The 27,935-nt window shown below is 38.9% G+C and overlaps 1 protein-coding gene across 30 annotated transcripts; it reads left to right on the forward strand.

The window, feature by feature from the left end:
• The first annotated feature begins 3,353 nt into the window (after positions 1-3,353).
• LOC124949286 (sodium-driven chloride bicarbonate exchanger) lies at positions 3,354-27,368 on the forward strand. Of its 30 annotated transcripts, none has more exons than XR_007101020.1 (28): positions 3,354-3,787; positions 4,567-4,769; positions 9,751-10,071; positions 11,013-11,102; positions 11,191-11,283; positions 12,089-12,282; positions 12,770-12,904; positions 13,847-13,912; positions 15,206-15,344; positions 15,455-15,674; positions 15,787-15,910; positions 16,431-16,436; positions 16,534-16,710; positions 18,919-19,022; positions 19,106-19,291; positions 19,374-19,580; positions 19,754-20,332; positions 20,594-20,752; positions 21,001-21,150; positions 21,242-21,517; positions 21,605-21,994; positions 22,070-22,177; positions 22,265-22,399; positions 23,739-23,789; positions 24,573-24,754; positions 24,897-25,011; positions 26,022-26,139; positions 26,281-27,368. XR_007101020.1 is itself a non-coding variant. In XM_047494098.1 (28 exons), exons 3-27 carry the CDS (start codon positions 10,004-10,006, stop codon positions 26,096-26,098), a joined length of 4,035 nt encoding a protein of 1,344 aa, XP_047350054.1. In that variant the 5' UTR covers positions 3,354-3,787; positions 4,567-4,769; positions 9,751-10,003; the 3' UTR covers positions 26,099-26,139; positions 26,281-27,368. The 30 variants fall into 30 exon arrangements, 26 of the variants coding, with proteins under 26 accessions (XP_047350054.1, XP_047350077.1, XP_047350056.1 ...); XM_047494098.1 differs by having other exon boundaries at positions 26,018-26,139; XM_047494121.1 differs by lacking the exons at positions 16,431-16,436; positions 23,739-23,789 and adding exons at positions 17,050-17,112; positions 18,068-18,172 and having other exon boundaries at positions 26,018-26,139.
• Positions 27,369-27,935: the final 567 nt, after the last annotated feature.

The raw sequence follows: 27,935 nt of genomic DNA on the forward strand, positions 1-27,935 counted from the left end.
GTGATTGCCCGTTACGATGACTTAAGCTTTCGCTGCGTTTAAGTGCCCCATTGTTGCGACGACATCCAAGGACCGAGATCCTTGCTAAGGGCGGAGGCGCCCTTTAAGTAAGACTTTAACCCTCTCAGGCTTTTCCTCCACCTCCTCCTCCTCCTTCTCCTACCGATACCTCCTCGATAGTCATCGACTCGACTTTTCTCACGCATCTTCTCCTCCTCCTCCTCCTCCTCGATCGTCCTCCTCCTTGTCGTCGCGCTGGTCGCTGTTAATAGAATGTACGCGTCCGTCTTTGTAAATTCATCGTCGGCGAGCCGGGCCGGCGAAGAAGGGGAATAAAGGAGAGGGGGGAGTTGCGTTTGCGTGAGAATCTCCCGAGGCATCGGCCGATCCGATCGGTTCGGAGCTCGGAGCCAGGCGCAGCCATCGGACGAAGCCATCGAGACGAATTAAGTCTCTCGAGCTGTTGTGACAGAATTTCATAATCACCCACCGTGATTCGGAACCGACAAACTGTGGGAGCGTGAGATCGATTCGAGCGATTCGACGCACGCTGACTCCTACATTCGCCTCGCGCTATACATCCATAAGTAGCTACCTATATAGATTTATCTATCGATCTATTATTGCTTGACGAGTCTTAGTATAAAAACGGAAAAAGAAAAAGAAGTTGTCCGATCATCGATCATCGATCGCAATCGATTTCGAAGCTTCCTCCTAATAACCGTAAGATCCCAACTCGGTCATGCTAGTTTTCCTTTCCATAGAGAACGATAATCTCGATCTACTTCGTTTGCGATTACAAGTCGCGCGAAGAACCTAATGGCGTTAGTTTTACCTATGCTCTCGAAGAGGTGGTAAGAAAAGGAGAATGAGACGGAGAAAGGAGAAGATTTATTATCCTCCGAGGGCTTACGTCTCTATCGTTTGGCCGAGCGCGCGGACGAACGGGATAGCAACGAAATAAACACGTCGTATACAAATGTAAATCGTGCTTTGGTTTTACGACGGCGCGGTACATCCTCGCGCGCCCATAATTTTTGACGTTACAACGTTCGCGATTAGCGTGCCTCCTACTAATGGTAGCTTTCGCCGTTAAAAAGGTTGATGACCACAGTAATAGTTTTTTATTGCCAGGGCCGACGGGAGGGAGAGGAGGGGAAGCAGCTCTCGCCGCGAAATCTCTTCGATTTGCCTAAGCAAACGGAAGGGTTATAAACGCGTGGTTGGCCCTTTCGTGCCGACATTAGCGTCGCTATCGAGGAAAAGCCCTTCGATGAAATGCCGACCGATACACGCCGTCGAAATATTTCTCTCCTCTCCTCTCCTCTCCTTCGTCGCATTTTTACAACTTTATAATCTTACCTCGTAAATCCTCGAAAAGAATCACGTAACACGCGGCGTGACGTTTCTTGGCGCGACGCTCGGACCGAGAGCGAGGAAGGTTCTTCTTCTTGCTTCTTGTAAATATTTGCCAGCATCGTTGCCGGAAAAACCGTTTGCGGTTCTTCTCCTTGTCATTCGAGTCGCTCTTTTCGAGTTCCAACAAGTGGACTGTAAATACGCTGTAAGCGACGGCCAGAGGAAAGAGTCCGGTTTTTCACGGAATTTCACGATAACTCGTCGTCGTAGTAGATTCCTATCGATAATGCGACATTGTTTTACGGCTAGTACGAAAATATTGTTGCCCGTCTAACTTTTTACCGGAATGTCCGTGGATTATTGACACTCGATAACAATGGAATTTAATTTGTACTATTTATTAGCAGGTTTTACGAGTTCGCTAGCACAGTTAATGTGCTACAAAGATACGGCGAAGATATGCACGGCGAGTAGTACGCGTATCCGCACATACATATTATTTGCTTGGAAAGAAAAGAAAGAGTAGGTGCGCCCGGTTTGTTCCTGTTGGAAACTCAAACAGGGCCGACCAGGGTGGAGCGTCGTCCTTCGCCACCTCGCCTTTCTCACTTCGTTATCTTAATTCCCGAGAGAAAGAGAAAGAGAGAGTCAAACAATGGAAACCTCGAAAAGAGGAGAGACGACTTCTTATCTGATTTTCCATGATCCACTTCCGTGTTATTCTTTCGTCCTCGTTGACAGCTTTACTTACTTTCTTTCATGGGATCTCGCCGTCCCAACCAAAAGGATCATCTTGTTCGAGCTCCTCCTCTTGCCTCGAGAACGCGAGAAATTCGTTAAATGTTTTTTTAAGATCTACCCATGGATTTAGAATCCACCGAGGGATAGGAACAGACCTTAAAGACTCGTGCTTTTCGTGTACCTTTGGATAGAGATCTTTGTCGAAAGATAGCATAATTGACACCTAGCAGGTGACTCGGTCGATCGTCTGAGAAAGAACCCTCGAAAAGTAGCCTCTCAATTTGCTAAAGCGTTTCTACGATATAGCTTTACTTCATCCGTTATTATCTTTCTCCTTTTTTCCTCTCCTCTAATTAAATCGATTCTGAGTTAAATCATTATTATTACTTTTCTTTTCTTTTTTTTTTTCCTTTTTTCTTTTAAACTCGACTCCAACTCGACGAACAGATGGTGCTGATATCTGACGACAGAAAGTCTACTTGCGAAGATACTGAAGATACGCGTGAACCGATCGTCGATAATGAAGATATCTCTATAGAAATCTGTATTATCGATCGTGGATCGTGAAGATAGCGTTTTTATCCTAAACGGATAATAAATTGAATAACAAATTTATCGATCGTTCGATAGTCTTACTTTCGATTTCATTTCGGTCTTCGAACCTATCTTAATAATATTACACATTACCTCTGGATTTTTATTATAAATAGAAACAATCTTTGATTCGTACAAAGTTGTAAAATTATCCTTTACGTTAACACTTTTCTTTTTCTTTCTATTCCTTTTCTGCTTCTTTTTTCTTTTGTTTTTTTTTCCTTTTTTTTCTTTTTTTTTTTTTTTTTTTTTTGTTCTTTTTACATCGTTATACTCGAACAAAGAACAGAGAGGAATAACACCGAAAAGAAAACATAAAAGTGTTAGATGTGAAAGAATGTTATGATAAAGGAGCTGTGTCTTTTGGGGATAATTTTGAGGGAAGGGCTTGTTATTTTGCCAAATAACTGTCAGGCGAAATAATGAAGAGGGGAGAAGAAGAAGAAGAAGAAGAAAAAGAAAGAGAAAGAAGAAGAAGAATAAGAAGAAGACGAAGAAGATGAAACTTTATCGGCGACGATATAAAGAGATGCGTCGCGACGCGCGAGAGGTGGTGGCCGGTGTCATGCACGTGGATCAATACCTGCGCGCGCGCTGCTCGAGCTGCCTTCTAATGCCACCTCGTGGCGTCACGCAGGAACTCGCGGTAGCTCGCGCGGCGAACAGTCGTCTCGCGTCGCGGATACGCGTCGCACGCCGCGCAAAGGATATCCCGAACCTGGGGAGAGAATCCTCCCAAAGATACGCGCTCACCTGCGCTTTCTTTCTCTCTCTCTCTCTCTCTCTCTCTCTCTCTCTCTCTCTGTCTGTCTGTCTGTCTGTCTGTTTCTCTCTTTCATTCTATTTATCTCTTTCTCTTTTTTTATCCTTTCTCTCTGTTACTCTCTTTTACGCTTCTCGATCCATCCATCCATCAATCTACCCATTCGTCTGCTTGCTTTAACCCTCTTTACTATAATCGAATCAAAATTGGACTTGGCCGAGAGAGAGCTAGCGTTTTCCATCCACTTCTTTCTCTTCCACGACAAACTCGAGGTCACTTCATCGAGAGGATGCGCGTCCTATCGACGGTGGATCGACGCCTCGAAAACTCGTGCGTCCAATGTTTTAACAATATAAACGATTAAGGAATTTACATTTTATCTCGAATAGAAAAAAAAAAAAGCGATAGGGTGCCATTACGAATGTCTCGCGAAGAATACGCCCTGGAAATCCGTGAATTAATCCGACGTCCGCGCCATCCTCTGAGATCTCATTAATAAGTTTCGGTAAATCGAATTAACGATGTCGACGAATCGTTAGCCCATATTTTGACCAATCGTTAACTTTATCTCAAGTTAACCCGCCTTGCAATTATCTCTCGAGAGAACATAGAAACTTCGTTTCGTTCTTCCTTCTCTAGGTGGACAAGATATAAGTTATATTGTCTGTGGGGGGTGGGTTGGGGTGGGGAAGGAAGAGGACTCATTCGAGCGTCCGAAAGGTGCGCGTCGCGTGTCACCGAACTCGATCGAGATAGACCCGAGAGTTCACGTCTTTTTTCTTTTTGCGTTTGTCCGTAATCGATGTTTCGATGAAATAAAAACGAGGTAAAAAGGAGGGACGAGAAAAGTTCAAGGCAACGTTCACGGCTATCCTTCGTCGCTGATAAAGGGCGAGGTCTTTTCTCTTTTGCATCCTTATCTATACATATATACATATACATATATATATATATATATATATGTATAGAAGATATATTATATATTATATATAATATGTATATATACATATTATAACATCGTTAGAACGAAACAATCCTTCCTTTCGCAGCGCGAATTTCCAAGGACGCGCGATGCTTCGACCACGCAACCACCTCTTTGTTGATTTTAGGGAAGAACGGTTGATGCATCGTGCAAAGTTGAATCTTGAAATGAAAGTTTAATCGAGATCGTCGCGGCTTCTCGTTCCCACGGCAACGCGTAGCTCTCTCGACGAACTGCACGATGCCGAGAGCTTGATAGAAAGCGACAGTATCTGGAAGAGGACCGTCGGGAACGCGGCTCTGCGTTCGTCGTTGTCGAGTGAAGCAGAGGGTAAGTCGAAAGTAAATATTTTTTTCGACTTTTGAAGTAGAATTTATTCGTTTATTTGACGAAAGCGAGATAACGAGTAGTCTTTTTGATAAAATGCAAAACTTCTACGTGTCGCTCGTAAATGAACGGAGGATAAATAATATTTTTTTATAAGTTACGTTATCTCAAGACTAATGTAACAAAATAAAATATAGTTGTCTTCGTCTCTCTGATAAATATCTAATGGCTATTAGATATTCCGAGATTATAGAGATTATTTCGGAGATATGAAGGATGAAAGAATGACCTTGGCGGTTAACGCGAGATGGCCAGACAGCGCGTCCGTCTTTCGATCGCCAAAGAATCAATCGTACATATCTATATCTACGAGACCGAGTTTGAACTTGTGAGTTGCGTCTATTATATATGTCTTTGACGAATTATCTACGCGTACGTATAATTATATACAGAGAAAGCTCGAGATCGGTCAAACGTCGCGATCACGTTCGAAAGTAAAGGATCGGTGATAAGTGAATATAGATAGATGGTATTAAATAAATCACGTAATCTTTATCGCACAAAAGTAAATGAAGATTGGAACACGAGTAGCGTAAATAATCGCATAACTTTGCATACAATTCTTTTATTTCTTATTTTATCTTATCCGTTTCAGTCTCTCTTTCAGACAAATGATAAATCCATTGGACATCCATCGTAGTATTGACCTCGAGTCAAAAGTATTTATTTCTATCTTCTTGAATAATGGCCCTATTACAAAGGGCGATTCGTTCACCAGTTTCTCCTATCTCACAGACCATTCTATTTTTCAATTGTCCGTGATAGGAAATCTTCCTCATTGGTCCTTCCGATATGTTCGTCGACCTTTTGTCGTGGCTACCAATACGTCGTTGCCTATACGATAGATAGACAAAGACAGAGAGCAGATAGGAAAGACGAGACGAAGCGTGCGTTTGGTCAAACGCAAGAGCCAATGCGTCAGTAAACAGTCGTTCGACGTGCATTCACCGTATTCCGTTCGACGCGTGCAGTGCGTGTAAAAGTGCATAAATCGCTTACAAATTGTCCGAGAGAAAATCTTTCGCCTACGCTTTACCCAGACGCGCGAGTGCCCCCCCCCCTCTCTCTCTCTCTCTCTCTCTCTCTCTCTCTCGTTATCTCATAGATTCTCGGAAAGGACGAAGAGCAAAGTTTAATTGCATCGATTGGATCGAGTACATTTGGACTTTTTTTTTCCAGGGTACTGAGAGAATGGATAGTGCATATTCGTTTTACAAGTAGGATAGACTTTTTTTTTTCTTTTCCTTTTTATTTATATATTTATGATACATTGTCATCACTCGATAAGAATCATTTTTAAAGAAGAGAACTCTTACGACATCGAGACTTAGATAAGGAGCGTATATAAGAAAACAAAAAAAAAAAAAAAAAAAAACAAACAAACAAAAAAGAAATAAAAAAAAAGCATATCGACAGTTGTTCGTTTACCATTTTGCGTACTTTCTTGCATCCTTATTGGAAAGATATCGGATTAAAATTTCTGCCAGAGGTTACATCGATGGGAAGAAACATTACGAGATCATCATTCATTCCATTCGATGGCATTAAAATTATTGATACGTCGACGGTAGAAGTAGATTGATTCGTTAAATGTAAGTTGATAAACGTACTACTCGTAAAATATCGAAATGAATTTGCATTTACCTTGATTTATCGATTGTCACATTCCCACATTCGACGAATCGTTTATTTAATTATTCGATAATTCCTATGAAAGATAATAACAAAAAATGAGTTTATCCGGTGCCTCGCGTTTTATTTCAATGGCGCAAATATTTGTATAATTAGATAGAATGAACATTCGCTACTCTAATCATTCCACTTTTTCCGTCTGTAGTCAATTCGCTGGATACTTGGAATTGAAATAATAATAATGATTACGAGGAATAATCGAGCGTTAGAAAGCAATCGAAGGTGTGTCAAGTACAAGATTCGATATTGTGGCACGATTGTGATGATTCTTTCGTTATTAATCGCGTATAATAGGAACGAGGCGGTTTATCTTCGATCAATTCCAATCTTCTTTTGGATGCTCGACGTAACATTGTTCTTTGAACGAGTAAACAGTAGTCTTTTTAAGTAAGTCGAGATATTGGCTCGATCTAGAGAACGTGCTCCGTTTGAATCATTCGCGATGATTCATCTAGACTAAGGAGAGAATTTTCCTATTGATATTCTAAATTATCGTATTATTGTAAAAACCTTTAATGGATTTTATATGAGATCAAGAAGAACGACATAATAATATTATTACGATAATTCTTCCCTCGCCACGAGTCGTCTTTATTATCTTAATAGTACGGTGAAAAAAAATTTTCACATAATCGTACACGATAAAATTAATCCGACCTTATATGAACGTAAACTCGCGTTATCGCACAATAGCCACGTTAATGCGTACCATTTATCTATGTAGGTATTAAGCCATGAAAGAGATAACGATCGAATCATCAAAACGCTAAACGCCATAATGGTAGAACGGAATTTGAACGATGCTTTCGCTTCTTCCGTTAAACCTAATTGACTAATTTGATTTCAAGGCTAGCTAATTTCAATTTACGCTTTCCGACGATTTCTTCGTATGAACTTTCAACTTTGTTGTCGTAGTAATCTTCCTTTTCCTTTCTTTCACTGGCACTTTGGTATATCTGCAAAATTCTTGCAGCTATACTACTTCGAACAGAAGCTAGTCAAATAGTTTTCTCTATTTTATTCCCGCACACGTGGTAAAGCTTTTACGTAATGACAAAGATATTGCAAAAGCTTTCGGACAGCGTGCAACATGCGCGCGCGCGATCTAAACGATGTTTAGAATCTTCGGACACTTACCAGTTTTTATATGATGCAATTGCAATCCCAATCGATCGTTTCTCTCTCTCTCTCTCTCTTTACTTTGGTTCCGAACTTTCATCGAATAAAAGAGGTCGATGATAAACTTAGTTAACCTTTGGATAAAATGGAAAACTTCTTTCTACACGATGCAACGTTCGATAGATATATCGGAACCGTCCATGGTTTTTCAAACGATCATACGTACGATTTATACGCGATTTAGCAACGATTCCGAGCATAGCAATCGTTCGCGACGAGTATATACCCTGTGTCGTTTACGTAAGAACTAGTTACGTGTCCCTTTACACCGTCTACAACGTTTATAAAGCTTACGATGCACACTTGTGAGTGTTTGCAATAGAAAATCCATTTGCGATTATGCGTACCTAAGTCATAAATCTGCATTTTATTGTGCAAAGAGAAGTATATGTGTAACCGGCTAGATATCGATCTCGGTATTCATTTCGATTATATACAATATTTTATGACTTTGGTGAAATTTGTTCGATCGCTTCCTTTTCTACAAATTTGGCAAAAAGTTTCATATAATTAAACGGGTATATTGTATAAATTTCGAAAGAATGTCATACCTGCCCGTGGGTGTGTCTGCAAGAGGTATCAAACTACAAACTATCATTTGATAAATGTATTAAGATCCGCATAAACGTCGACGTCGTTTTCCGTTTATTCGCCTCCCTATTCGAAATCGATGATGACCCATGAACGTTTCACGTTTCAACGATATATCGATAATTTCTCTGGTTAAAATTTTCCAGGTCGTTAAGTCCTCTCGATATGCTCGACCCAATATAATTTCTAGTTGGAACATTTCTCCGTAGCAAGGCGACGGAATCGTTCGAGACAGAGAGACAATTTTGGGATGGAAGTAAAAAAGGAAAAAAATTAAATGACGCATGTCGTCTTCTAATCACAACTGAGAATATAATTGGATTTGTTCTTGAAATATTTACATGCCCCTCGGTTCGCGCTAATTTCATGATCGAGATAGAGGATATTTTGGAAGTAACTGAATTGCTTTTTTATGCAAACTTCGAGCAACATTCGTTTCGTTTCGAGAACAGAGTTATCCCAGAGACGTGTCGCAATGTGTTGTTCGTTCGATTTAATTGCAAACGTGCCGTTGTCGAGTTCCACGACGAAAGAAAGATTTTTCACGTCCCAACGTTAATATAATTACGAGTTGTCACTTCGATCTATAAGCTCCTTATAATATTATTCCTTTCGATGTTACACTTGGAAAATCTAATTGTAAATCGTAGACGATGATTTTCTTAATGTTTGCGTCATTCGTATTGTCATAACGTATATTAATGACGCGATTATCATCCTTAACGAGTTTATTCGCGCGGTCACGCGGTCGATGCGTGGTTATAAGAACGATGGGAAAAAAAAAGAAAAAAAGAAAAAAAAAGAAAAGAAAAAAAAAAAAAGAATAAGAAAAAATGTACAAAGCAAGGACTTTTTCATTCATCGACGTTATTGTTGCTCTCGTTAATATGACTCATCGGAGTTAACTCATTAATGTTTGCAATTATCAAAAGGATGAAGTTGCGGTCGTGAGCCAATGTTACTTTTCGAATGCGACTTCCACGGACGGACGATTGTCGATGATCCGTCCTTATGACGCGACGGTTTAAAGCACTTTTCCGTTGTAACGACGCGCGACAAACGCTGTACGACCTTCGACAATTAAATGATCATCGTTCGGTTACACGATGTAATCCCTCCGTCCTCTCGGTCCTCCTTTATTAGTAGACGCGTTATGGACGAGATAGGCATTCATTATGCCAAGGCACGCTAGATAGGTAGACGTAGGTAATCGTAGAGTGGTAATTATTCACTTGACGGCTGCCGATCGTTGCTCACTTGGGTCAGTGCGATCTTGACGTTCCGTAAATTTGTCCTTGATTCGATCGATTCCGACGAAAACGTTTCGACAATCAGTCCAACATATTTCAGTAACAGCCGTTTAGCAGATGCGAACGTATCGATTTGCGCACCGATTACTTTACGATCTCCTACATATGCAATCGTTATAACAATTGTATAAAAAGAAGTCTCTTTATCGCAGCGAGGATTAAATCTCATCGAGATCAAGATCTTACGAGGACTGACAAATTTGAAATATCTCGACGAGATCGGATTAGGAGATATCAATTCTTAGAACGTTGTAAGTAATACCACGTATCTTTATCTTGGGCTTATTTATTTTCCATTATCCTTATAGCGATGCATCATGTTTGTTATCTAAAAGATCCTTTCTATAAACTTTGACGAGCTCTTTTATCGAGATAAAATGTCGCGTTGTGAGATCGAGCGAGGAAATGGTTCAAAGGGTTCTATATTTTTCTTCGTCAACAATTTTATTCAACTTCGAATCGAATTTATATAAGTAAGACTTTTTTATTTTAAGACATTGTTACGTAACATTTGTACTTGCATCTACATATTAATCAGAAAATCACCTGACAAGATCCGCTCATAAATCAATTTACTTCCGTTCCCTGCAACGCTATCGTCATTATCATCCTCGCTGTCATCATCATCGTCGTCGTCGTCGTCGTCGTCGTCGTCGTCGTCGTCGTCGTCGTCGTCATTGGTAGCAGCATCATAATCGTTGCTATTATCTCCGACAAACTAAATATATGTCTCCCGCGCTCTTTTACACACAGCAAGTACGCCCTCGCAAATTCGTGCATTATTTGTAGATAAATTCGAGCCACCGCCTATTTGAACGACAGATCTTATTAAGGGAAACGTCTGTGCGTACCATCTGTGAAAATAAATATCGATTGACGTAACGATCGTGCAATGAACAAATTGCGTGAAAAAAATATTGATCATCGTTATTTCTCGGTAAAATTTTGTCGTTCCTAATTATTAGGAACTTTTGAGAATCTAAAGCTCCTAATAGACCACATATTTTTTACACTTTGATAAAAACAGCGCGAGGAACGTTACGAAATAATAGTTTCTCAATGAGCTTCGCGTTTTGAGTTTCATTCAAAAGATACGAATTTTAATACGATATAAAGCCATTATTTAGGTAAAGGCGATGATTGCGTAACTCATTTTAATTTCTTCGAACGCGATAAAGCGCGATATCAACGTGATCCATGTTTAATAATTTCGTAATTTACGTCATACGATCCTAAATAAACGTTTATTTTACAATCGAGGCAAAAATTACACGGGCCTTATAAAATACTAAATTAGAACATTTATCATAAATGAATTTTCATTTTGAATAAGGTCACGTGTCTTTGATTATCAACTTTTTCAAAATCGTCCTCGAACATGAATGATAATTATTATAACTTAGTCGCTGTTTAGAATATTGGCTGTTCGCGTTTGTCCGACAGTGTCCATTGTTCTTCCTTGCAAACGACATCCTTGTTCCATTGAATCTCTCTGTTCTCGCACGTAGGTACTTGCGTTTATCGAGCCATCGACAAAATTTATTGGATTTCTTCCATTTCCGAAGAAGTTTTTGCCCTTGATTTCGTTGTAGGAAATTTCACGCTGTCCAAACGATCGAATTGATCATCGTACGAGCCATCCGAATTAATTCTGACATGAGAGACGAACCACTTGGAAAAAGAACGTGAGTCGTCTCTTATTTTTTTTATTCTAATATCATCCCTTTATAATTCCCTTCTAGATCGTAAGAAATGATATTGGATCGAGTTATGAATATATTTCTAGTCATATACTTGTACGTTTCACAGACTCTCATATTACTATGGAACGTTCTAAATTCATCCGAGTTATCCGCATTAATGGATGAGAGTCGTGGAAAGAAGCTTCGTGGAGTGGGCGTTAAAATTTATATGTGTCACGCAATAAAACGAAGCGAGCGACAACATTTACGTTGTATAAGGCATGAAATAATTATTACATAAAAACTGAATTAAAATGGTAAATCAAATACATGTACTGTACCACATAGCCAACTAGAAAATCCCTTATCTAGCGTTAATTACTTTCTCTATCGAATGCTTATCAAAAGTCGCGTCGTAATATCTTGAAATAGACATTTGAGATACTATTGAGTAAATGCGTGAGATATGGTAATCTAATGAAGTCGTTGTTATTCCCGTGTGCACGAGACCCATTAGGGATAAAGATCGGGACGATAAAATAAAAGTAGAAGATCGGTAGACGGTGAATCAAGAAGCAGACGTTGCGGCACGGACAAAGCGTTTTCTGGGGAGGAAATGAAATGATTAAGAACGGTGCGTTGACCGCGATTGCGTGTACAAAGATGTCTCCGCCTTTGAGGAGAAATCTTTCGCGATCCCTCGAGAGCGATCAAGACGAAGTAGGGAGAGAACGTCAGGCTCTCGATTATTTTCTTATTTAGCTAACGGGGAAAAGAAAAAGAATTATGTGATATTTTTAATTGCCAGACCGTGGATGCAGCCTGGAATAGGAGTAGGTGGTGGAGGAGGAGGAGGAGGAGGAGGAGGAGGATGTAGAGGAGGAGGAGGAAGAGGAGGAGGCGGTGGCACGGCCCACGTGGCTGGAACAGCCGACGATGAGGCTCCGAAAGATCCAGGCGCCCGCATTACCCACCAATCCTACACCGAAAAGGATTATGAAGGTAAGATCGTCAAATTCAAGGTCGCAGCCCTCACCCCGAATCCAAAGCGAATATAAATGAAGAAGAAAGGAGTCGCTAATCGCTAATAATACCTTTCTACGCGCATAGGTCAGCCAAATACGAATCTGGCTTCGTTGTTTGCTCACACGACAATAGTAGTAGGTGCTTCAAAAATCGTTATTTCGATGTCTTTATAATCATCGGCTGGACGCGGATGAACGATGCGCGATCGAAACGAGGTCGTTTCCGCTCGAATGATCTTGAACGACGTAGGCAAACCATATAGATATCTCATATAGCTATACTTTACATGCGTACATTTCGTTTATTTATCGTTTCTCATCGAAATCATGCTTTTCTTCTTATCATCCAAGAATATGTCAATTTCTATATAGAGAAGTGGGGGTTATGCGATTGAAATTATTCGACGGCAATGCTAGATCGTGAAGCGGGACTAATACACGGACTTTCTTTCATTTGCTTCCAGGTCACCGAGCACATACGGTCTATGTGGGCGTACATTTACCCGGCGAGAGAAGACATCGTCGACACCATAAACACCATCATTCTCAACGGCAATCGTATGGTGATACTAAAGAGGATATCGACAACGAAAGACCTAGTAAGTCGAGTCGTTATAATGGTATTTTATTCTTTTTTTTTATTGTTTTTTCTTTTTCGTATGTCTCTTTCTTCTTTTTTTTTTTTCTTTTTTTTCTTTTTTTTGTTTTCAATTTGCGTCGTTAGCGTTGTCGCTCAAACGATACGATTTCGAGTTTTAGAGCGGATAATTGAAAGAGCAGGGGGCTTGTATTAGGAATAATGTTAAGGCGTTTTTAAGGTAAAGAGAAGAAGGAGGTGATGGAAGGAGAGCATATAAACGGTATACGTGAGACGAGGTAGAGACGGATCGTTGCTCTCGTTGCATTGCACTTTGAAGCAGCGCGTGGCAAAGCGCCAACCACTTGTACGAGACTCGGACGGGTATTCACCCTCCTTCTGGCACACCGAGTATGCAGGACGCTGATCGATACACCTTTCTCTCTCTCTCTCTCTCTCTTTCCTTGTCTCTAAAAGGGCTTTTCAACCCAATTCTCTCCGGAGGCTGCTCCGTAACGGCCTTCCACTTTCTTCCTTACTTTTTCTTCTCATCTTTTTTCTTTCCTACTTTTCATTCTTCCTTTCTTTCTATTTCACTTGTTAACGAACGAAAACGTGTACTAAGGACAGCGCGAGGAAAGAAAAATCGAAAGGTGAAAATCGATACTAGGGAGAATCGAATGTGGGAGAAAAGGAGAATGTAAATAAGCGCAAGTTCCTTATTCCCGTTTAACGCTATTGGCCGCTTTCATTCGATTCTTTTCTATCGTAGAACATCTTTGTAAATAACCTTGTAAAAGGAAGATTCGATCGTTAAGGATCGAACGAAATCGTGCATAAAAGCGGCCTTAAGCTCGATCAAAGGGACAAAAGCCAAGTAGAATCGAGCTTGGGTGAGAAAGGAGATAGAATTGAATTTGATTTTTCAAATGGTAGACCTGTGTTTTGTCTCGTGACATTGCAGGACAATTGGTGATGACGCGCAGGGCTCGTCTCGCGAGCATTTGCGACCCCGACGGCGAGATGATATGTAAGCCAGCCCCTTTTAAGTCTCCCGAATTATCCGCATAGTTTCGTGCACGTATAATAACGTATGTTCGTATGTTCATCGGAAGAGCATTCATTATCTATATTTGATATTATCGAATTTCTTTCGATGTATTTTTCACCTTATTCGTTTATTCGTATTACAAGAGAATTGATAACGCATGCCAAGTATATCAAAAATATCGAGCAGTTCGTTTACATAAAATTTTCTTAAAGCGATTGATTCTTCTTTATCGTAACAAATGTTCCGATAAATTATGAATTCATTTGAAATTCGACAAGATTATACGAGTCTATTGCTACGGGCAGAAATATGAATTGAACCGTAAGAAAAATACTTCGTTCTATTGACTAACTTTAATATAAAAATATATTCTATAGAATAGATGTATCCTTTTATCTCGTTAATCACATTCATTATCGGGAACGTGGTCTAATTTATGAAATATACGTTTGTTTATATAGCGCTATGTCTACACCGAGGAGAACGAGACTACTTTTTTTTTTTTTTTTTTTTTTTTTTTTTTTTTTTTTTTTCAGGAGAAGAAAATCAATAAATAACGGAAGAAGGGAAAGAGAAAATCTTTTGAAGCGCAAGGATGAGAAAGCTCTTTCTCCGATGAACATATATACGAATGATCTCGCGCGCAAAAAAAAAAAAAAAGAAGAATATTCTCTCTTTCATTATTGTTATTGTTATTATTATGGAGAACACATAACTATGCGATTACTCGATTGTATCATATTGTATCGTAGCACGATGGAAGCGAAAGAGCTTGCTGCCGATAAAAAGAGACATTACAACGTAGCAGCTTTACGTTGTTTGTTCGTTTGGAAAAATATTTGTCGATGTTATGCATGTATCACTTGATCCAAATATCGCAGGATTATTTGACAAATCTATCGAGTACTAATCTATTTTAAATATCATTAAATATTTATTTGCAATTCCAGGTCAAAGTCAAAACATTATCGTTCTAATTTCTTGCATATCTTTTGCACAGCCTTAATCAATTTCTTTTTTCTTTTCCAAATATTTAATATTTTTACGTACGTTCTCGCGTCGAAATCCATCCAATTATAAATCATAAAGCTTGCACGAAGGCGCAAAGACATTATCGAGGCACGACATTTACCTAATTTAGACATTATTTTATCCTTCGATTTCTAATACGATCATACATTCGTCGTATATTATTTATATCTGTATGTGTCCTTTCTTTCCTTTTATCCGAATGAAACGAACCATTGAAAAACGTAATATCCGCTCTTTCAGTCACGCCGCCGGCTCAGAGAGTGCAATTTATTCTTGGCGAGGAAGTCGGGAACGATGCTCACGAATCGCATCCTCTCTTTTCCGAGATGGAAGAACTCGTCAAGGATGGAGATGAAATGGAGTGGAAGGAAACCGCGAGGCAATGCATCGTTCTACCCATTCATTTATTTATTTCCATTTGGTGATATTCAGCGCAACTGCAGTTGTTATTTTTACTGACAAAACACTGTCAACGATTCCCTTTCGCAGATGGATCAAGTTCGAGGAAGACGTTGAGGAAGGTGGAAACAGATGGAGTAAACCGCACGTAGCAACGTTATCGTTACATTCGCTCTTCGAACTGAGAAGTTTACTTTTGAATGGTACCGTGATGCTCGACATGGAGGCCAATAGTCTCGAGCAGATAGCCGATCTCGTTCTAGATAATATGATCAACAAAGGTGCACTGCCGATCGAGTCACGGGAAAAGGTGGGCAAACGTTGATAACTTTTTCTCGAGAAATTCTTGTTCATTCGCGCGAACGAAATGCATGAGAATTGTGTCAAAGCTGTTATTTAAATTTTTTTTCTTTTTTCGTCAGGTAAGAGAAGCTCTTCTAGTGAGACATCGACATCAGCACGAGAGACGTAAGGACAACAACATGTCGAGATTACCGATCATAAGATCTTTGGCAGAGATTGGACGTAATCATTCGTCATCAAAGAGTAAGTTCTTGATCTCACCTATATATCTTGGGAAATAAAATTTTATCTAAATAAGCGCTGGCAAATATATACGACATAATAACTTTACGATAAATCCGGGGATGCAATTGTCTTAGATAACATTTATGGCAAAAGAGAGACGGCAAAGTTTTAACGAGAGTCGGCATATCGTATAGTGGGAAGTATAAAAGGTAACGAGATATTAACGGCGTACGCGTACACGGCGTTGCATACTTTTAGGCGCTCGTTACGCTCGAAACAGAGGAAACTTTTAAAGATCCATTATTTAATCATTAATTCCTTCCCACTCTTTTAAATTTATTTTCATTTAATTTATATACCTTTCGTTTATTTCTTTGCTTTCTTTCATATCAAATAATATTTCTTTAGTCTTTTATATCGTTCATAGTTTCTTTTTCTTTTTTTTTTCTTTTTTTTTCTTTTTTTTTTCTTTTTTTTTTTTTTTTTTTTTGTTGAATTAATAATTTCGATTATTTTACATTTGCTTTTCATTGAGAAGATCATGGTAATTACGATTTTAATCGGAACGGCGAAGGAGCCGATTTTTCGGTAAATAGAAAAATAATAGAAATTCGCTAAAGCGACGACACGGCATTTTCCAGAATACGGCTGTACATGTGGTATGCATGCCTTGTTGACGTCAGATTTGCAGGAGCGTCGCGACGTCGGGGACGCCTATGCGCCCACCGTCGGCCGCAGCAGCAGTTGTCCAAATTCGAATACGGCCCTACTTTCGAAAGAGACGAAAGATCTGAAAGGGCCATACCTTCTGGTACCAGGTATAACGTAGGCCAGTCCGCTAAAGCCTATGGTTAACTCACCGAGGATTTTATCGCTTGTTTATTGTACAGCGCGACGCGCATTCACGCAGATCATTATCGTTTTTCATTCTATCCATCGACTAACTTTACCCGTCCAATTATTAATACAAATGCTAACGATACACCTGCAATTTCTATTCTCCGTTCATCGTAATACTAGCTGCTAAGGTCGTCGATCGGAACAATTGCGATCGAAATTAGAGGGGTGGGAAGGGGGAATAACATTGAAAGTAACACTTCGAGTTAGTCGAATCAAAGATAATTACTGACTTTGCCGATTTCTTGTTTATGCGCCAGCCGAAATTGGCATACCCCACGTGGTGGGATTTACGGCGTGGTTCGCCATGTGTCAGCTAAAAGGTTAGATAGTCGAATTGATTTATTGTTATCGATATAGATTTTATTATACGATTCTGCACAGGTCCGTCTTTCTCTTAACACTCTTTTTATCTGTTTCTTATTGTATCCCGTTTCATGTGGTTCTATCATAACGTATATAAATGTATGTACATTTTTAACTATTACATTTATCTCTGAATGGTACTATCGATGTTTAGAGTAATTCTTTATATATATATATATATGTATGTATATATACACAAACATATATATGTATATACATCAGTCGTTAGGATTGAGTGTGTGACGTTCATTGTTTAAGAAAATATATATATATATATATATATATATATATATATATGTATATATATATACGCATATACATTTCTATCCGCAATATTTTTACATGAAATGTAAAAAGGATAGATCAAAGTTTCGAACTCGAGTCGGTCATGTCTGATTCGTATCATACTTCTCTACTACAAACTACGAGACGTTGCGAAACTTTTGATCGCGAGGCATGACGTTTCGCTCTTATTGTGTGAAATGCAATGTGGCTCGATGTATCCTGTCTACGATGATTTTTCAGCCATTGCTAACTGATGATTCTTAGTCGAGTAAAGTTTTTTCCAGTTATTGTCGGAAGAAAAGCAACGAGCCGTAAACTCCGGTACATTACGTTCGAAAGATCGCGTGAGGATTTCTATGCTTTTAAGGTTGCATAACTCGAGCGGACGTCGAGTTTGAAGAGACTTTGTCGACGAAGTACGTCTTTGACTTTGCGAGATTAAGATTAAGTTTTCGAATTAGCGCGTAGAAGTGAAAATTTGTGAGTTTGACCGGTTGACCCAACGGCTGTCGCAATTCGACCTCGTTTTGCCGCGTAATTAGGAGTAACGTCGGAGCCACGGTTGCACTTTGTTTTCCTTTGTAAATAAACGAAGGACCCTGGTCTGTGTTTCATGCTCATTTGTAGTGGAGGAATCGAATTCCGCCCCGGCGATCGCCGGTGCAACAAGTCAGGCCGGTGGAGCAGCGATGAATGCTGGCGGCCGCTTCCTTGCCATTCCCGGCAATCCCGGTAAACCGCTTTTCTCTGCTTGCTCCCCCTATAAATGTCTCCATTTTACTATTACGATTCTTACTGATAATTAACACACACGTCCATTCGCTTTGCATAGCATAGCTTTCATTCTTTCAAAAATCTTCCAAAAATCTCTGCAATTTCTTACTCTTGTATTATACACGGCTAAGCACACGCATATACATATACATACACGTGCTTGTAATAATCTATCAAACTGTTACGAATGTAAAAATGTGAAAGGGAAAAATTTGAACGCTTCGGGCAACTGCAATCGATTTCTGTAAATGAGGATAATATATGGTAAGGCCTAATATAGGATAGCTAATCCTTTGAAAGTTTAGATTTGGTAAAAAGGGTTCGTAGGTTAACGTATGGGATAAATGTTGCGTACTATATAATTTTAATCGGAAGGGGAATACGAATATACAAAGTGACGTGTTAAAAGACAGGAACAAGCTTTACCTTTGTTATTCGCGATAAAAACGTCGAGAAAATTTACGATAGCCGAGGAGGAGCCTTCCAAAAAGCCGTTACGAACGGACTATCCTTGACATTTAAACTCGTAGCTACGTTCTTTTAACGAAAGTCCCTGAAATCGATGGCAGACGCTTGAAAGTTTGACGCTTTTAAGAAATGAAATGGTAAGCTTTTCGAGGATTCCGTCGATTTTGACGCGAGCGATATTAAAGATGAAATAATAAATGTGAAGTGCGGTAGGCAGTAAGCTAGATCCATTTCAGGTCAAGAACCAGGTGCCAATGGGATTGATCGAAGTCCGAGCAGCGTTTCGATCAGCAGAAATCATAGTTCTTCCGCTTTGGAAAACGGAGATGCCAATCATAGGGTTAGCTTTTTCGTTTAGTTATCCCACGAATCGATAACGGTCCCAGAATCATAATGGTATAACGAGGCTCTATCAAATTGTAGGGTAACACGCATTTCATGAGAAAGATACCGGCTGGTGCCGAAGCGAGCAACATTCTCGTGGGTGAGGTCGATTTTCTAGATAAGACCCTGTCCGCCTTCATACGACTCAGTCAAGCAGGAATAATGGGTGATCTAACGGAGGTACCGGTGCCAACGAGATTCATCTTCGTTCTTTTAGGACCTATGGTATAATCTTAAAGAAGTCGAAACGTTATTATTATCGGGTTTCGAATGAAACGTTTAAACGGAGAGGGATGACATTTTTAAGGGTGGAATTTCGGGTTTCCACGAAATTGGACGGGCAATGGCGACCCTAATGTCCGACGAGGTCTTCCACGATGTCGCATACAAGGCCAAAAATAGGAATCACCTTCTCGCGGGTATCGATGAATTTTTAGACGCAGTGACCGTCTTGCCTCCGGGCGAATGGGATCCTACCATCAGGATAGAACCACCGGCTGCCATACCGTCGCAAGTAGAGCGTCTTTCTTCTTCTATTCCTGTTTTTTTTTTTTTTTTTTTTTCATTTTTTTCCTGGTTTCTTTTTTCAATGACCGATATTTATTTATTTATTCTTCCTTCCGTTCGCGCATTTCGTGTTCGCTTGTACGCGTCCTAACGAGTTTTCCATAATGTACGCTTTGGTAGGACGTAAGGAAAAGGCCAAAGGAGGAAAAGCCAAAGGAAGATGCCGATGAGGAGGCCGACGAACAGAAACTGAGAGAAGAATCCGGTTTATCCAGAACGGGAAGGCTTTTCGGTGGTTTGATAAACGACGTGAAAAGAAAGGCGCCATTCTACTTTTCCGATTTCAAAGACGCGCTGGCTCTACAATGCGTCGCATCCTTCATTTTCTTATACTTTGCCTGTCTCTCGCCCATCATAACCTTCGGTGGTCTTCTGAGCGAGGCCACGGGAAAGAACATGGCCGCGATGGAATCGTTGGTATCCGGATTCGTTTGCGGCCTTGGATATGGACTCTTCTCGGGACAACCGCTAACTATTTTAGGATCAACCGGACCGGTCTTAGTCTTCGAGACGATCGTCTATGAATTTTGCAAGCAATCCGATTGGAATTACATGTCCTTTCGCTTTTGGATCGGTACGTGGACGACCCTCATTTTGTTAACACTCGTAGCCCTTGACGCGAGCGCCTTCGTCTGCTACATAACCCGATTTACCGAAGAAAATTTCGCCACTCTCATCGCTTTCATTTTTATTTACAAGGTAAGTGGTACCTGATTGATAGCTAATCAACAAAGAAAATAGTATTTGTAAATCCGCTCTTCGATCACACCTACGATGGTACGAGCTTAATTGGATGTCTTAAGGTGTGCGTGCTTGAAATTTGCACCATCGGCAAAGCCTTCGACATCTAGGTCGACAGTGGTCGATCGAACGGTATCGGGCTTCCGAATCACGTCTCATTTTCTATACGAAACGTCCTTCTTTTCTCTAAGCTTATTTCTTTTCAATAAAATAATGCAGGCTGTGGAAAACGTCCTCTCGATCGGCAAAAAGTATCCTATAAATACTCACGCCAACGATCCTTTGGTTTTCGAATGCTGGTGCAAACCACCGAACGATAGCTCCTCCTATGGCTTCGAGAACGTAAATTGGACGACGCTGGATCGGACAACGTGTCAGGTTCGTTGAAAAACTTTTTATACCCATAAATGACACGATCAAAGACTCGAGACGACCGTTTCGGTAGGTAGTCGTGTTTCTTTAAGATTAAAGCTTTCGAAGATGAGAGTCGTTTCTCCTCGACGAAAGATAAAATATAAAAAAGAGAAAATTATCCTTTGATCGGGGTGACTTTATAATAGTAAAGGAAAAAACCTTGGAGATGGAATCGAAGGAACGATAAGACGTCTCGTTATTCCTCCTTTCAGAATTACAACGGCACGCTTATAGGAGAGGGTTGTAACGTACCGCAATACGTACCCGATGTGTTCCTCATGTCAATTATCCTATTCATGGGCACCTTCTTGTTATCCATCGAGATGAAGGACTTTAAGAATGCTCTTTTCTTTCCATCGAAGGTATCATACATTCATTCGATCGAGAAAAATTTGTCGAAAAGTGAACGCGCCACCGAGAGTGAAATCGCTTACGAACGCGCTTTCGTTCTAGGTCAGACAAGTGTTGAGCGATTTTGCCGTTATAATCGCGATCTTCTCGATGTCCTTGTTGGATCACTTCGTGGGTATCCCGACGCCAAAGTTAGAAGTACCTGAAGAATTCAAGCCGACCCTGGAAGGCCGGGGATGGATGATTTGGCCTTTTCAGAATAATCCATGGTGGAGCGCCATCGTGGCTATTCTACCCGCTCTCTTGGGCACTATACTGATCTTTATGGATCAGCAGATAACGGCGGTGATCGTTAATAGGAAAGAAAATAAGTTGAAGGTACGTTTGTACCGCGCATCGTCGAGATCGAGATCGAGATCGAGATCGAAATCTAAAACTAACCGGTGAAAATGAATGATCGTTCAGAAAGGATGCGGCTATCATCTGGACCTGTTTATCCTGGCAATACTGATAGAGGTCTGTTCGATTATGGGCTTACCGTGGTTCGTGGCGGCTACCGTGCTTTCGATAAATCACGTGAACTCGTTGAAATTGGAATCGGAATGCGCAGCGCCAGGCGAGAAGCCACAATTTTTAGGCGTTCGAGAGCAAAGAGCTACGCACATACTGATCTTTCTCATGATCGGCTGTTCCGTTCTCCTGACGCCGATGCTCAGGCACATACCGATGCCAGTACTATTCGGCGTCTTCCTTTATATGGGTGTGGCGTCACTAAAGGGACTCCAATTCTTCGATAGAATACTCATCATGCTTATGCCGGTCAAGTATCAGCCCGACTACATGTTCCTTCGGCAGGTATATGTCAATCGATCCCTCCTTATAAATGATTTTTTGTAAGATTTCTGACGATCACGAATACATTTTCCGTAGGTGCCGTTAAAACGCGTCCACGTATTCACAGCGATACAACTGACTTGTCTGGCCTGTCTATGGATCATCAAGTCGTTTAGCACTACCTCTATTCTATTTCCATTGATGGTAAGCCGATTTTAAATATAATTTTCTTCCTTCTTTTTTTTTTTTTTCCTTTATTCAATCGCCTTTGTTCAATTTTAATTTGCGTAGCTCGTAGTGATGATCGGCATTCGCAAGTCCCTCGACTTGATCTTCACTCAGCGAGAATTGAAGATACTCGACGACGTGATGCCGGAACCGAGCAAGAAGCACGCCGACGATCTTCGCCAATTGGAGAGCGGCGAGGTTAGCATCGTCAGACGAATATTAAGAAACTTAGCTTGTCGTAAATAGCGAACGAGGAATGACCACCAGCTCGACGCTTGTCCAGTGGTCACTATAACTATGTGCGACTACGATCGATCCAGTTTATGTCGTCAAAAAGATTGATCCTCTTGGAGGCCTATAAAAGGGTCCTAAGGGGCCCCTAAAAAGGGCCCTATAAGGGGGAAGAAAATATTTTTTTAGGTAAAAATCTCACGAGAACTGCTCGGGAAAGATTCTTCGTTTTTCTTTGAGCGTAAAACCACGACAGTAAGAAATTAATATCGAAGCGTTTTTGAATTATTCCACGTCTATGCCTATGCCTCAAGGATCAATAGTTAAAAAATGTTTGGCAAATTTTATACGAGAGATTTACATGTTCGAACGAGTGATGTAAAATTAAGACCTTTTCGCTTGTATCTCTTAATCCTTTCTAATTTCTCGTTTCTTTCAATTGACCGATTGACCAATATTAAAAGAAATCCAGCGATCGTGGTCGTAAATAATTTTTAAATATACCTATACAATATACATAACGTAGTAGGTATAGCGTTTGAGCAGCTTTGTATTAGGCGTTCATACGATGGCCAACAACGATGTTATTGCTATTATTGTTGTATTAGAGACTAATTAGACCAATGATATATTTAATGTTGATCGCTTTCGTGAGAATCTCATTTATGAAGAGATTACAGATTTCGATAAGTTAGAAAAATGTCCAACGCTCTGATCCCAGATTAATTCACGCGGATTATCGTGAATCTTTGGTGTACATTTTCGCTTTTGTTACACACGTTGTTATAATTATAATGAATATATTAAGTAATCGTTAGACAATAAACGACAGTATAACGGAGCATCGTTATGTTCCACGTCGGACGATCGATCGCATTCAGAACTACGACCAATTTTTTCTCTTCGACTTTTCTTCGACTAAAAATAACATATATCTAAGAAAGTATATAGGCAACTATCTATAAGTTAACGGATCTAATATCATTTTCCATTCGCCGTCCTAAGATTTGCTATCGATGTGTCCTCGTACAATGTTCTAGATTGAAAGCAGTGATAAAGACTGTAAGACTATCTGCCCGACTTGAACTGTCAAAATACATTGTTCTTTGAAGTACACAAATACAAACACCTCTCTGTATAATTCCATAATTTTGTTTCACATACAAGTTCCTTACGAAAGATAATCTAAAATGACAATTTGTCAAAATATCCAAGCTATATTGCTTTCAGAAATTTTTAATAACCGTTACAAATAGAAATCGTGAAACTCGTTGTTTCATATTTAACAAGGAATTTACATGTTCAGCACGTTCCTCGTATCAAGATGCGGATACCCTTGGCTTCTTGCGCACAGACAGTGAGTCGAATTTACTTTATTTTTTTATCTTTTTTTTTTCTCTCTCTCTCCCTCCTCACCCACTCCCCCTTCCCTCCCACCAAGCCCCACCTCCCAAAAATGAAAAGCAAACTACAGATATTCATTAGGTACACATTCTCTTTGGACGATATATACGTATCTTTGTCACAGTGAGAACCAAATAGGATCGATGCGATAGGATCGATGACAAAATGTAAAAGAAAAAAAAAAAGAAAAAAAATAATAAAATTTCGATAACGGGCAAATCGAAAAGAGAGATTTCGTTTGGTAATCTAATGGGAGGACCATGACTCACGGAGGATGGAGACGATTCGTGAAAGAAAACTACCCAAAATTGGACGATGACGCATCTTAATGAAAGAAAGAGAGAGGGAGAGAAATAGAGATAGAAAGAGAGAGAGAGAGAGAGACAGAGAAAATGCTCAAAAATCATAAAAATTGCTCGTCGTCGAACCCTCCGCCTGTCATCGGTACGTCACCACAAGTGCACGTGGTTCCGATTATACTATAGTGGTTACAATTGCATCAACGTTCTATCATCCGACGAATTGAAATTTTTTAATGACAAACGGATCGATTATACCGATTTTCATCGTATAAAATATTAATCGATTCTTTTACCATAATCATTGAAAAAAAAGAGTCAGCTCTTTGGCATGACCAGTCTATTCAGGCACGATAAAAAAAAAAAAAAAAAAATTAAACTATTAGAACGAAATCGAACATTGATTATAAATCGATCGTATTTTCTTATTGATACAGGAACATCAGAATTATCCTATCGGTTATGGAGCACCGGATAACATTCAAATATCTTTGGCAAATGGAAATATTATGAAGATTCCATTGGCGAGCATCAATATCAGCGAGGAAGTCAATAAAAGTGGGATTTGGCAACAAGTTAATGAGAGTAACGAGAAGCAGAAACAACCGAAATTAATAAAGTACGTACAATTTGAAATGATTAATGATATGGCTTAACTTATTGGTACTAGCTCTTCTTTTTTCTTCTCTCTCTCACTCTCTCTCTCTCTCTCTCTCTCTCTCTCTCCCCCTCTCTCTCTCTCTCTCTCTCTTTTTCCGTAGCGTAAGCAAATCGAAGAAGCATCCCAAGAAGGAAGGCTCGTTGCTGGTCGACGAAACGACAAGGCTGACGACGATGACGGAGGAAGACGAAGATGACAATGGCATATCGATCAAGGTGACGAGCGTAAATGACTCTAAATTCTAACAAGCATCATCACCAAGCCACACACAGCAAGAGCACCAATACACCGGCATGCGACATACCCCATATACCACTGCTGTGAGTAAATTTACGAAAGGGGCTGCCATGATTTCTTGCCCTCGCGCGATAAGTCGACTCATCGAGGAGAGATTGTTTCCTCCTCGACGACTCGGCGTTATTAGAACGGATTACAAGTATTCTTCGCGGACTATAGTTATCTATTCCCCTTTTAGAATGTTCGCTGCTGGAATCGATATCCTTACATTTTTGAATCGTGACCTTATACTTTTCCAACGTCCATTCGTTATTATATTTTACATATTTTACAGTAGAAGAAAATAAATCTTGCGATATCCAGCAGTAAACCTCCGGATAAAAAGTAATAAAATCTATAATTCGGTTTAAACTTTAGATTAGTTTCACAGCTCGTCCTTATGTAATAGTATTACGTAAATATTTATCCAATTTCGTTTTTTCATTTTTAATATTTTTAAATTTTCATAATTTAATATCTGTCAACGTTCAATATTACATTAACTTCTCCTTTACTGTATTTCCTCACGACGAACTAATTTATCGTTATTCGTAAGTGTAATCCTTCATTTTCCAAGTCATTAATCGTTCAAATTCGACCATGGAAATAATATTCATGACTAAAAATACTTTGCATGCCATTTTCATTATACTATTCGCATGGCTTTTGTCAAAAGCATAAGCTCATCGTTCTTCTTTTCGTCTAGTAAAATAATTTCAATTATCGTTCGGATAAATGATATTTATAAATGATTTTGTCACCACTAACACAACATTTACTTCGTCGATATATTTAATGTAAAAATTCATTGCTTTTTTTTTTTAACTGAAAATAATCATCTATAGATGTTTTCTTTTTTTCTTTTTTTTCGATAGATAAAAATCGTCAGCGAATATAACATGATGCAATTGACACTTTCGATATAATTTTCTATTATTCTTTTAGGTAGATCTTATACGATCGAAAGAGAGTATCATCGGCCCATTGAAAGTAAATGGCACTACGTCGGCAGAGACATCCGTTTAACGAGTACGATATCCTACGAGATATCGTCTCCAATTCAAAAAGTAAATTCGTATTTGGTAAAATTTTGGGGGAGAAAAAAAATATATATATACATATATATATACGTGTATATATATGTATATATATGTATATATATATATATATATATATATATATATATATATATATGTAATTATTTTCAGGTGACTTTTTATATGAAACGATTAGATTAGACAAAAATCTTAGTTACATTAAATACCGTTCCACACAGTATATATATATACATATATATGCATAGTACGATGGACCTCGCGATCTTAACTGAAATTGCCTTTATTTAACAAACAATAAAAAAAGATCAAAATGATTTTAAGAACGTCGATCATCATACAATCGTACGTTATTAGAAGGTATAAGTTTCTTTTATACGAGGCATTACTTTCGGAGAAATTTTTTCATGCAACGTTGTCATTTGTCATTAACAAAAGCCAAGGAATTTAGAATCGTTTCGATAAACATTTAACATTTTTGCAATAGCATTTATTACGTGTTTCGAGTATTTCAAAAGATAGAAAGCGGATAGAGGATCGTTCGCATTATTCATTGTATACAAATACATGCATACGATATATACACATATGCAGGTACTATAGTATATACATACATACATACATACATACACACATACACATAATACGTTGAGAAACCGACAATACTTACGCTTCTTTTCGTGCTATATCACGATAAGATAGTATCGAAGTTGGTCGAGATTAGATTGGTTGAAGAATATTATGCTGAAGTAAAATCCAAAGAAAGTAAAGCAAACTATTAGGAAATAACGAGAAAGCGACAGATACTTGTTTTAATCGTTAGTTAGTACGAATAAGGTGTTTAGTCGATAAATCGATCGATGATCCAACGTACCGATTAACGTATTAAGTATTCACATTTTAGAGGCTTAGCAAATTTTACGACTAAGAGATTGAATGTATATAGTATATATGTACGAATAAAAAAAGAAAAAAAAGAAAAAAAAAAACAAAAAAAAAGTAAATAAATAAATAAACAAAAAAGAAGCAAAAGAAAAAAAATTGAGAGAAGGGATACTGTATAAACATGAGACGTTTAAAGTTTAGGCGAATGCTATTCAATCGATGTATTCATATCTCTGTCGTAATTATTTATAAATTCTGTTCTGAATAATGAAAGAGACGAATTCTGATTTGTTCCTCCCTCATCGTTTATCCACGATACTTGTCCCGACATGAATAAATTTATACGTACAATTTTTGAAGTAGAATTTTTATTAAATATAATTATGGCTTCATTTGTAAACTGAACGAATCCACAACCAAATATATTAACGTCGTCGTTGTCGTCGTGAGAACGAATCAACAAAAATGGTAATAAAAGGATAAAATCTTATTTAAAGATTATAATTTGATTAAACTATTCGGTTCTCGGTGTAAAATGTTATTCTTGCAAATAACAAAGGTAAGATATTCTCGTGGATTTTATTAATCTTTATGATCGAATAAATCTCGCATTATACGTCGCCATTTGATTTAATTTATACGATATTGTTCCTTTAAAATGTTTCCATCCAGTGAAAAATGAGGATTTAACTTACGAAAGAGAAAATACCTTATAACATTTTTTATTCAAAATATTTGAAATACATTTGAAATAAACATTTTCTTTTATTATAACGAGATTATTTTGCAATAAACGCGCCAAGTTTCTATCTTTAACGTTTGAAAACAAACTCGGTGCGATTCTACCGTATGAAAACTAAACGATCGATCGGTTTAAATGAATCGATATAAATCATTTTAAAAGTACAGTGAAAAGATGGTAC

This window comes from Vespa velutina, chromosome 5 (assembly GCF_912470025.1).
Source record: "Vespa velutina chromosome 5, iVesVel2.1, whole genome shotgun sequence".
Lineage (NCBI taxonomy): Eukaryota > Metazoa > Arthropoda > Insecta > Hymenoptera > Vespidae > Vespa > Vespa velutina.

Coding starts and splice junctions, on each gene's coding strand:
- LOC124949286 (XM_047494121.1), top strand. CDS start 10,004: ATGGTTCAAAGGGTTCTATATTTTTCTTCGTCAACAATTTTATTCAAC. Junction 10,072..11,012: donor TTCGAATCGAATTTATATAA/GTAAGACTTTTT, acceptor GTCGCTGTTTAG/AATATTGGCTGTTCGCGTTT. Junction 20,333..20,593: donor CTTTCATTTTTATTTACAAG/GTAAGTGGTACC, acceptor AAAATAATGCAG/GCTGTGGAAAACGTCCTCTC.